We start from the raw sequence: 12,147 nt of genomic DNA on the forward strand, positions 1-12,147 counted from the left end.
AAGATACAGATAAAAAAATAAAAACAAAAAAAAGATACAGATAATATGATAGAGTAGTCTGAACACAAAAGCATAACAATTGCCACACTGAGTTAGATGCATGACCCATCAAGTTCAATCCCCTGCCTCTGACAAAGGTAACAAGGGAAGAATTGCACATTACTATCCTTTACTTCATCTCTAGGATAAAGAATACTTCTCGAATTTTTGTTGGTATCTCATTAGGTAATTCATTAAATTTAACATAATCTGATTCTATATTTTCAGTTTATAAAGTTCTTATAGATGATGGCTACAATAAACTAAGATTCCTCTTTATTCTAAATAAATTACTTTCATTTATTCTAAATGTATAGAATTTGTTTTTTGTTTCTCTATTCCCTCTAGGATTTGATGTAGTGTATTATCTCAGTATTTAGTAATTTTGATCTTGATTCATACCCGAAATGACATGATAATACGAGGCAGTAACACTTATAGAGCTTACTATGTGCTAGGCAGGCACTGTCCTGAAGTCTTTATGGCACATCATGTAAAGAGCTAGAACTCTGGGGACTTCCCTCGTGGCGCAGTGGTTAAGAATCCGCCTGCCAATGCAGGGGACACGGGTTCAATCCCTGGTCCGGGAAGATCCCACATGCCGCAGAGCAACTAAGCCCACGCGCCACAACTACTGAGCCTGTGCTCTAGAGCCCGCGAGCCACAGCTGCTGGGTCCGCGTGCCACAACTACTGTAGCCCGTGTGCTGAGAGTCCACGCCCCGCAACAAGAGAAGCCACCACAATGAGAAGCCCATGTATTGCAACGAAGAGTAGCCCCCGCTCACCGCAACTGAGAAAGCCCACGCGCAGCAACAAAGATCCGACGCAGACAAAAATAAATAAACAAATTTATTTTAAAAAGGAAGAGCTAGAACTTTGGAATAAGAATGACCTATCTGTGCATTGCCTGTTTCAGAACCTTGGATTCCTTGTAGATAAAAATAGCACTAAGATCATAATAAGACTATTGTGGGGATTAAATGTGATACAGAATACCTAGTGTAAGGCCAGCATTTAGTAGGCATTCAATAAATGTTAGTGCCTTTTCCTCCTTCATTGTTTCTGACTAAAAGGTACTAATGTTTTTAGGCTAGTTTCAGTAAATGCTTATCTCTATGTTTAGCAACAATAATTACAGTGGGGTTTTTTTTTTTGAGAAAATGAAAACAGAACTTGGTCTAATAGTCTAAAACAAAAAAAAAACGCCCACAGACTCCAGAGTTTTATTATGAGAGAAAAATGGTATTTATTTTCTGTCTATAATTATCTTAAGATTTTCAACAAATCACTGTGCTTTTTTTATGCCAGAGTAGTATACTGAGAGAATGAGGCCAGGAAAAAAACTCTATAATGACTTTGCACCCTTCTGTGTGTTATTGATAGTTCAAACTATACCGTCCCATAAACTTTATTTATTTAATGTATTTACATTTCCAACACAAGGAGGTGCTTATGCTAAAAGGCATAGATAGGTTCAATACAACTGAGAACCATTTAAACAAGAAAAGAAGTAATAAGATTAAGGGAAGAGGGAGAGTGAAGAAATAATTATACTGGGAAACAACTAAGGGAAGACAGTATAACCGACCACCAATGTAGCTCAGAGATTCCTGGTAGTTAAGGCAAAAAGCTTTACAGAGCTACTGTGATATAACTGAAAGAAAGCATACCAATTCACCTCTAAACCACTGTGGGAACTTGGTTTGGTTCATGACACAAGGGTAAGAGAATGTAATAGAGAAGGTCCTCAACTAGAACTTTATTAGAACAGTAGAGAAAAGGTTTCCACATAGCCATTTCTCACACTGACTCCAGATATAAGAGCTTATAATGTTAAGATCTACAGAGATGGGGAAAAAGTTAACACATGATTTATATGTAGTTGTTTTGCCATCTGCCTTGATATAGGGATAAAACTTACTGACTTTTGTGAATGAATTATTATCATGTCCCTTAAGTTATATCTCTCAATCTGCCATCTTAGGTCATGCTTTTGACTGGAGCTATATAGTAGACAACTCAAAACCGAGATTAACATACATCTGAAATGCTAATATATATTCTATGTTACCAATTGAAAGGAGATCAGTATGCTCTATTTCTATGATGAGGGAATGATGGAAAGTAATTTTGCTTTCCAGGGGATATCTGGCAACATCTGGAAACATTTTTGGTTGTCACTACTGGGAAGCTCCTACTGGCATCTAGTGGGTAGAGGCCAGGGATGCTCCTAAACATCTTACAATGCACAAGACAGCCTTCTCACAATAAAGAATTATCTAGTCCCAAACATTAATAGTACTAAGGTTGAAAAACTGCTGTAGATCAGTGGTCTTCAAAAAATGTGGCTCACACGCTCCCTAAAATAACTTTTAAAAATTTTTCACCATGGGTTTAAATTGTTGGGAAAAATATTATTTCCAGCATACTGTAAATACTGCCCTTAGTATTGAAATATTATAGCATTCTTTAAAATGGAATCTAAATACCACAGCAATTTGATAGCCACTATGATCCAACCAAGAATATGAAAGGGCTCTTCTTTAAAATTCAGAAATTTTACATCAACTGTAGGAAAAAATACACATATAAAAACTGAGGATCTGGAAATTGATTATTTTAAAGACACGTTGTGGGCTGAATTGTACCCTCCCAAAAAGATATGTTGAAGTCCTAACCCTCAGTACCTCAGAATGTTACCCTGCTTAGAAATAGTCTGCAAATTTAACGAAGTTAAGGTGAGGTCATTAGGGTGGGCCCTAATGCAATAAGACTGGTATCCTTAAAAAAGGGAAAACTGAACATACACAGGGAGAAGATGATGTGAAGACATACAGGCAGAATGCAATGTGAAGACAGAAGCAGAGATTAGACTAATGTGGGGCATTCCCTGGTGGCCCAGTGGTTAGGACTCGAGGCTTTCACTGCCGAGGGCCCAGGTTCAATCACTGGTCGGGAACTAAGATCTCACAAGCTATGCAGCATGGCCAAAAAAAAAGAGAGAGAGAAACTAGGATTGATTAGGTTACAATCCGAGGACTGCCAAGGATTGCCAGCCACCCCTAGCAGCTCGAAAGAGGAAACAAAAAATTCTACCCGGAGTTTGAGAGGGAACATGGCCTTGCCAACACCTTGATTTCAGACTTCTAGCCTCCAGAGACAGTAAACATCTACTGTTTTAGGCCATCCAGTTTGTAACACTATTACTAACAGCCCTAGAAAACTAATTCATCTGTATCTGTTTACCTCTTGGAAAGCTTTGTCCACCCCCAGGAGTACATGTACTCCAGTTAAGGCATCAGGCATGTAAATAAGTCAAAGCAATGTCTGGTTTAAAAAATTAAAGTTTCTTGCCTTGGTGAAGACCACTCCAGCTCCACAAAGAAGTGACCTGCAGGAAGATCTATAGATAGATGCAAGTTTATCTTCAAATAACACCTTTAATTTTTTTTCAAATCCTCAAAGTAGTAAGTTCTGGATTGGAAAATTGTGCAATAAAACAGAATTCTATTATTAAATTTTGGGTAATTTTCCTCTAAATGTATTACTACCTTGTACTTGCTCAGTTTGAAGCTGTCACTTTCCTGCCTTATAGCCTTGTTAGATCTTCCTGCAGACTATCTAAAATTAGATCTTAAAGAGATAGTTGCAATACAAAACACTATGATTCCCATTGGGGTTATTGTCCAATATACCTTGCCTAACAGAAATGTACTATTTTTTGAGATTACAGGTTCCTGTACAAAATTTAGAAGATCAAACATTTATAGGTGAGTTGTAAAAATGCTTTATAAAAATATTAAAAACTAAGAAATCATAGCTATTTTTTGTTTGGATACTATTGTTCAAACTCCTATATTTTGACAATTTTAGTTTTCAATGCTATTGTATCATTTCTAATATAAGAAATGATTTGTATTCAATATGAGCTGCTTTGTATTTAATGAGACAGATAAAGGAGAGAAAAATGCCCAACGATCTAGGCTTAGAACCTCAGGAAAGATACAAATAGTGGAAGTACCAGAGTGAAGGGGAAACCACATTGCTACAATAATTCTGGAGAAGTTTGACAGAAGTATGAGCTAATTATTTCAAGGGATGAAAATTATGTACTTTAATGAGGATGGATGAGCTGCCGCTCCCAGTATAGTGAGATAACATGAGAAAATATTAAAGAGCAACATTGAGACTGATCCGATTTGTTTCAACTGATAGAAAACTCCAAAAAGCAATACTTTAGAATGGGACAAATCTGTGCTTAAGTCCAAACTCTGTCACTTAACTAGTATGTTCTTTTGGGCAAATTACAAAACCTCACTGAACCTTGTTTTGTAATCTGTGAAATGGGAATTAGACCCTTGTAATGCTATTATACACATATTAAAAGCATATGGTATGTAAAGCATGATGCTTGGCTAGAGAAAGTGTTCAACTTCCTTACTCTAGGAAATTAGAGAACTTCAACACTGAGAAGACTAAGAGAATGAACCTGACACGAGGAATAAATATAACACGTGAGTGGCTGTAAATTTAATAGACTTTGTGAAATGAAATTAATCTATTCAATAGATGCCTACAACCCTAGAATTTAATCATTTTTACATATTTTATAATGATTTCATTTGACCCTTATTTTATTTTTTTTAAAGGAGTCCTTCCTTCCTTCCCGGCTGCGTTGGGTCTTCGTTGCTGTGCGCGGGCTTTCTCTAGTTGCGGCGAGCGAGGGCTGCTCTTTGTTGTGGTGAGCGGGCTCTAGGTGGGCACGGGCTTCAGTAATTGTGGCATGTGGGCTTAGTAGTTGTGGCTTGCAGGCTCTAGAGCACAGGCTCAGTAGTTGTGGCACACGAACTTAGCTGCTCCGCGGCATGTGGGATCTTCCTGAACCAGGACTTGAACCCGTGTCCCCTGCATTGGCAGGCGGACTCTTAACCACTGCGCCACCAGGGAAGCCCGACCCTTATTTATTTAAAAAAACTATTAAGTAGGCAGAACTAGTAATATGCTCCTTTTTCTTTTCCTCCTTTTGCAAACAGAAAAACTGAGGTTCCAAGAAATTAAATGAGCTCACCAGTGTCATAAATAGGTAATATTCTACAAGTCCTAGACTAACTCATCACTTTTAATCAGTACTCTTTTCATTACACCATGATAATGCCATGCTTACACTGATATCAGGAACAAGCAAAAATAAATCAATATGATGAGATTAAGGAAGCCAGTTACCAATAAATGTTAACTAGTTGACAAAATTAAGCAACATGCCAGAAGCTTGAAAACTATTCCATTTGCAGTTTTCTTGCAAAATGTTTGGCTCTGGCTAATGTCTAGGATTTAGATGGCATCAATTTAAGCATGGTACACTGTTACTTCTCAATTATAAAAAGCAGCACCGTTTTTTAAATACGAAAAAGCTAAACTAGAAATAAAATAATCAATGAAGTTTCATCACAGTAAAATGGACTGACCTAGAGAGGAGGTGGTTTGGGACCCTACTCCAGTTAACATCATGCCTCTGCACTCTGATCTGATCTGTCATATAAGAGGGTCAGACTCTTTTATTTATGATTTCTGTAACAGGTTATACTGTGTAATCACCAGATAATTAAATGTGTCAATCTAGAATTTGGGTGAAAGCAAAAGATAAAGTTGGTAAGAGCCAACCCTATCTTCATATTTCTAGTGTTAAAAGACACCTCTCCTCTGGAAGTGCTGGAATTGGAAAATCATCATTTTGCAACCATCACAGTAAAGAATGATTTGGAGGACTTCCCTTGGCAGTCCAGTGGTTAAAATTCTGTGCTTCCACTGCAGGGGGCATGGTTCAACTCCTGGTCAGGGAACTAAGATCCTGCATGCCTTGCGGCGCAGCCAAAAAAAAAAAGAATGATTCGGGCTAGAATCATCATGGATGCTAAGTCTAGGGGAAATTTTTGATGAGGGATAGGATATTTGCATGGTCTAAATGAGTCTCATCAAAGACTGTTTATTAGTTGCAAAGGAAAAAATATTTAATTGAAAAGACTGAGTGATCAACACAATATCATCAATGAGAGGCAGATGGATATCACGTCCCTCAGCTGTGAGATGCAGAGGACACGCCATCACTTATGTAATTTTCCATCCTGGGATGCAGAACCTAAATCTAGTTGTAAGGAAATATCAGACAATCCCAAATGAGGAATATTCTATTAAAATAAAGGGGACTGTAGTCTTCAAACTTGTCAGTATCATGGAAGACAAAGCTGTGGAAATATTCCAAGTTAAGGAAAACTAAAGGCAAAACCTGATCTTGGGATCCTGTACTGGGGGAAAATGCTATAAAGGCTTTATTTGGGTCATTTGACAAAATCAGAACGTGGATGGTAAAGTATGTGCATTAACACTGAATTTACTCAAGTTTTACAACTGAACTGTGGTTATGTCAGGAGAATATCTCTATTCTTAGAAAACACACACAAACATATTTACGGACAAAACATATATACACAAATTCAGAGAGAGACAGAGAGCATGCATGAGTGCACAATGATAAAGCCAGAAGGATAATGTTTAACAATGGGTGAATCTGGGGAGAGGGTGTATGGGTGTTCTTTGTACTATTCTTGCAATTTTTCTGTAAGCTTGAAATTATCTCCAAATAAAAAGTTTAAAAATAACACACCCTTTGCATAACTAATTTATGCTATTAGAAGTTAGGATAATAATTATCATTAAGGCAGGGTAGTGGCTGTAAGAGAGCATGGGGCAGAGTCCCAGCATGTTGGTAAGGTTGCTTCTTAATCTGGAAGCATTCACAGGTATGTTCAGTTTGTGAAAGTTTATTTGAGTTATATTTAAGTGTACTTTTCTGTATATATACTTCAATAACATCTTAATGAAAAAGACCTTCTGCCAAAGGACCAGAGCAAAATTTCTGGAAATGGAGTTTAAATACTTTTATATTTCACTACTCAGAAAATTAAAAACACTTGCTTATGTATGTCTTTATGTATATATATGTTCTAGACAGAACACTCCTTGAGGGCAGAGATTGTCTTCTTTTATGTATCATCTATACCATTTAGCAGAAGCCTCCCATATAATAACTTTTCAATAAATAAATTTCTCAATAATAAATAGTTTATAATACAAATGTTCACTGTTAGTTGTCTTGATCCATTTACTTATTTAAATTTAATTATTAAACTATTACAAATAATTTCTCAATAAATAAAGATGCGTGTTAACTGGTTGGGCTAACTGGTAACCATTTTAAGACCACACAGTTTATTGTCATAGTTGAATCTCCTTTGCCTTTGGTCCCAATTCTTACTCTCTACCTCCAAACTCCCCTCTCTGTAAAACATTCCACCCACTCATTCCTTACTAAAAAGTATAGTTTAAGAAAATTAAACTTAGTTTGAGGATTCTGCAATAGTCCTTCATATACTCAAAAAGACAGAAGAAAAATTTTCGCTCGAGAAACGAGAGAGATCACACTTTTCACAACTCTAATATATTCCTACGTCAGGACCAAAAAGCATGGTTCAAGGGTCATTTTGATGTCCTCTCTGATCAGCACTCAGAAGTGACTCACCACAGCCACTCCACTAGTCTTGCATGTTCTAAAAAGAACAATTAAAAAAAGCATCCTGTGGACAGACATAGCCTCATGAGGGCTGGGCTGGTAGAACCTATCCCAGATCTTGGCTGAACACTTCTGGGTCATGCATAAATTATAATCCACATGCAGAAGCCCTGTAACTCATATTTGTCTCAGAAACTTTATTTTCTTTTTAAAGTCATAATAATAATCTAAAGTCATTTATTTATTAATTTATAACATTTTATATGTATTTCCAGATTGTTAGGCACTTATGGTTTATTCTCTCCAAATGAATAACCATACCATTCCTGTACACAGAAAGCCTTCCTTTTATTTTTCTGCAGCTCTCCACTTACATCACCTATGATAACTTACCTGACAGGTCACAACGTGACCATAACACCTCCAAGTCCTTTTATACTTCCTAGCAGTCTGATCATTTGATTTTGTAGTTGTTTATAAACTTATTTAGCAATAATTACTTAAGTGGATTCAAACTTATTTTACAAAAGAGACACCTGACTGGAGGGCAGAGCTCTTTTTGGTCAGAAACTATTCTTTTTAGTTGTATAATTTCCTTCAAAATCCTCATACGTACAAAGAATTCTGCAGACTAGAAAAGGCTTTTTTGAGATGGCTGGCTGCCTGATTCCTAGTTTAAAGTGACCTCAGTCACAATAGTATTCACAGATTTCCAACATATTTCATATACGTGGTTGAATATCTGAAAGCTCATTGTTCTTTATGTGTGTTAACACTATTCTCTGTATTCTGAGAGCACAATATAAAAGACTGAACTGTAACACAGGCAAATCAGAATATACTTATAAAGCAATTTAAAAAGGAGGGGATTCCGTGCAAAGTTCCTTTAAATCTAACACAACTAAATTAAATAAATGTACACATATTGAGCAATATTTACTATAAAAATCATATATATAACCTATTAGTGTTTATATGATAAAATTTCATTACTCCAGAATAGTAGCAAAACATCTGTTATAAAAGTTTAACACAATTTACTTTCAAATATCTCTGCTGACTAGAATGGGGCTAACAGTGTGTCAAAATATAAAGGGATAAAAAAGAGAAGGGAGATCTTTTAAAAATATATACAAATTCATAACCAAGAGCTCAGTTATTTGACTATAAGATAATTTTGAAAAACTGAAAGTTTTTTGCAGTTAAAAAAATCCCTTTAATCTGGTTTCCAAAATGAATCTGTTTAGTAGCTTTCATTTATAAAGAAAACATCAATTATTGCCTTATTTCCTGTCTAAACAATAAAACAATCAGTATATATTCAATAGGTGTTCTTTTCTCAAAATAATACTAGGTATTGACCATCATTATGTACCATGTCAAATAAGAATGCCAAATCCAAATAGCTCCAACTTACATCTATCTGCCTCCTTTCCAACATATAACCCTTTAGAAGGCTAAACAACTTATTAATTTTTATCTAGCATTATGTATTTTTTGGAATAACAGAAGCTCCCCCAAATCATTAGGTTGAGGGTGTTATCCATTACCAAAACGTCTAAGAAAAAACTGATGCACACTTCAAATCTTTACCGTATTCTTTTCACACTTAGGATGTACCTAAGTATATTTTACAAGTGCATGATATGGGTGATATAGCGCCTCACTGTACCTTATTGGACTAAAAGTCTCATTTCAAGTTCTCTTTGAGTAATTAAAAGTCTAAAGAAGCATCTTTGTAAAACATAACTTGATAAATAAAGGGCAACAAGAAAGCTATATAAATTATTCTAAAGGTTTTTTAAAAAAATGAATGAAAATAAAAAACTCAGTTTCTATAATTAATAGAATAAGATTATTTTTTAAATTAAACATTAACAACCCCTAGCCAGTTCTCCAATATTAAGTTGTTCTGAAAACTGAATGATAATAATGTTGTAAATCAAGAAAAAACACATTTATTAATTACTGTTAGCGATCACACATTCATCTATGAAATAATGTTTTTAAAATTATTTAAAAAAACATGTTTCTGCAAGTCTTACCATGAGCTGTGTAGTTTGTACAGTTAACTGGTTCTTGTGTAGCATCATTTATTTTTGGATCTTTACAAATATATGTAGAAAAGTTAAGGAAATATGAACTACATTCCAATACAAAACATTATCATCTTGTCTTTAACATGTCATCTTATATATTTATGATTATATTCACATGTGAAAAGAGGCTGTTAGTTTGTCCAAGTCAACAAGCACAGGTATACTTCTAGTGTCACTAAATAATACCTGAATATTAACTTATTACAGGAAAATTGTATTAAAAACTCTAGCAGAGGGTGCTATGCTTATGGAACATCAGTCAGGGTTTAAGCACAAAGCACACAAAAAAAAGAAAATAAAAATCTTTACCAAATTATGTAAGAGAACTTCAAGTTAAAAAAATCAGTTTCCAGATATCTGACTGAAATTATTCACAGGCCCCAAGTATTACCATATACATAATTTCATGTAACACAAATAACCCTGTGATGTAGATACTATTATCCCCACATTACTGAAGCAAACTGATGCTCAAGGTTTGAGTGATTTACCCAAAGTGGTATGAGTGATAGGTAGTAAAATCAGATTTCCTGATTCCAAGCCGAGGGTGCTTTCCATCAGACTGCGAGGAAGATGGTTGTTTTAGGCGGGTCTACATGGTCTCCCCAACAGGATTTTAAGGTTTTGTAAACGGATGTAATAATCATCTTCTCATAGATGTTCACAACACTTGTGGGTCGGGGTTCTGTTTCCTAAAAATTTTATTGACACTAATATAAGTAAGGTACTCACAGGATGTCTCTGAAGACAGAGTCTGACACCTCTTTAGGGTTTTTGAATCACTATTGGAAATCTCATCTTTATGCGAGGAAAACCATTTTCCAGTTAACATCATCTTGTATGCTCAGGCACTTCTAAGTTTCAAAAAGCACAACTCTTCATACTGCTCAATTATTTTATTAGAAATAATCACCCCGACATTTTTGCCAAGAAAGGGACTCAACTTACTAGGTCAATTCTCAAACTCCTAGCATAATGGTAATCAGCAAATTAGAGCTATTCTGTAAAAATTTAATAATGGCCTCTCCTCAACTCTTAAAAATACTATCGAATTTTCTTAATTTTAAGATTTCTTCTCATAGAATCTTTTTTATATCTCCGGCTTCTATTAATTTTTCTGTTCTACAACTTGTATGAAACTGTCTAATTTTGTACAAAATTACCTATTTTAATTTGAATGTAACTCCCATTTCATATCCTCCTCCACTTATCAGAGCTGCTGCTACGAACAGATCTACTTAACTCCTCCAGCCTGTTTTCTCATCAGTAAGCAAACAGCTAACACACATAGCCCCTACTATGTGCCAGGCATTGTTCTAAGTGACTTACCTGTACTAATTTATCACAACAGACCTTTAAGTTGGTAGCACTGTTATCTATATTTTTACTCATGATAAAACACAGTTCGAATAATTTGTCCACGGCTACAAAGTGGAGCAGGAATTTGCCCCCTTGCAGTCTGGGATCTCATGTAGGTCGAGATAGTATAAGGTAATAAATGTAAAGTTAACAATAAATGGGCAACATACATTGGCTATATCGTTATTAATTACTGTACTTGTCTTCCCCGAAGTCGGTAAATTTCCAGGGTAGGGTCCATCAACCTTTTAACTTAATTCCAATGCTTAAAAACATGGCCTAACATACTTCAGTGTCAATGTGTTTGAACAAATAAACCCACCGGTTAAAAAAATGAATTTTTAAAAAAGAAAGGGGGATCACAAGAGGAAGCATCAACGATCAGTAAAATCCCAAGGAAATTACACAGGATAGCCTCTGTCCGTCCCAGCCCCACATCTCTCTTCACCGCCTGAGGTCCCTCGGTCATTAAAGGACACAGGTCACCTTTCCTTTCAGTAAAACCTTAGCCCGTGCTGAGAGCCGCGACCCACTCTCGACCCCGAATCTACCTCGCCCCATGGGGGGGGCTCCTCACAGAGGATATTGTCCCACTCTGAGGTCCTCGCACTTAAGTGACTCTTCGCCACCGCCGGCGGCAGCTCCCCAAGGTCCCGTGGTTACTGACACGACCCACAGTACAGCCAGGAGCCGAGCAGCAGCAGTCTCAGAAGCAACCGGCCCGGAGGGCCGAGAAGCCGCCATGCTGGGGACCGGCGCATCCCCCATAACTTCCGGTTCCGCCTTCGCCTAGGCGAAGCTGGGAGTCTGGCGGCGGCGGGAGTGAGGCTCTTAAAGGGACCGTGCATCCGTTAGAGGCAGGTCATCCCTCTAGGCCTGCGGAATCACCTGGGAGAGCTTCGATTGGTCTTTGAGAATCAGAAGGAGGCAGCTCTCTTGGAGAATCAGCTGACCTCCGTCCACGGCTTCCTCCCAAGCTAATCCAGCTGTGGCGGCTTTTCCATCAGCAAAAGTGCCAGCGGCGCCCGGCAATTCGATAAACCCTTTATAAACATTATCTCTGTTAGTCTGGTAGGATTTG

General features: G+C 36.8%; 1 protein-coding gene across 2 annotated transcripts in view; it reads right to left on the reverse strand.

The window, feature by feature from the left end:
• TM2D1 (TM2 domain containing 1) overlaps positions 1 to 11,840 on the reverse strand; it is a 51,209-nt gene extending 39,369 nt beyond the window's left edge. The window contains exons 1-2 of one of the 2 annotated variants that reach the window (XM_024740412.1): positions 11,653 to 11,840; positions 9,654 to 9,727 (exon numbers count right to left, since the gene is read on the reverse strand). In XM_024740412.1, the coding sequence (XP_024596180.1) occupies positions 9,654 to 9,727; positions 11,653 to 11,834 (256 nt within the window). In that variant the 5' untranslated portion in view covers positions 11,835 to 11,840. The remainder of the gene's footprint in view (positions 1 to 9,653; positions 9,728 to 11,652) is intronic. The other variant, XM_024740413.1, reaches the window with a different exon arrangement.
• Positions 11,841 to 12,147: the final 307 nt, after the last annotated feature.

This window comes from Neophocaena asiaeorientalis, unplaced genomic scaffold (assembly GCF_003031525.2).
Source record: "Neophocaena asiaeorientalis asiaeorientalis breed wild unplaced genomic scaffold, Neophocaena_asiaeorientalis_V1.1 scaffold581, whole genome shotgun sequence".
In the NCBI taxonomy this organism is placed as follows: Eukaryota; Metazoa; Chordata; class Mammalia; order Artiodactyla; family Phocoenidae; genus Neophocaena; species Neophocaena asiaeorientalis.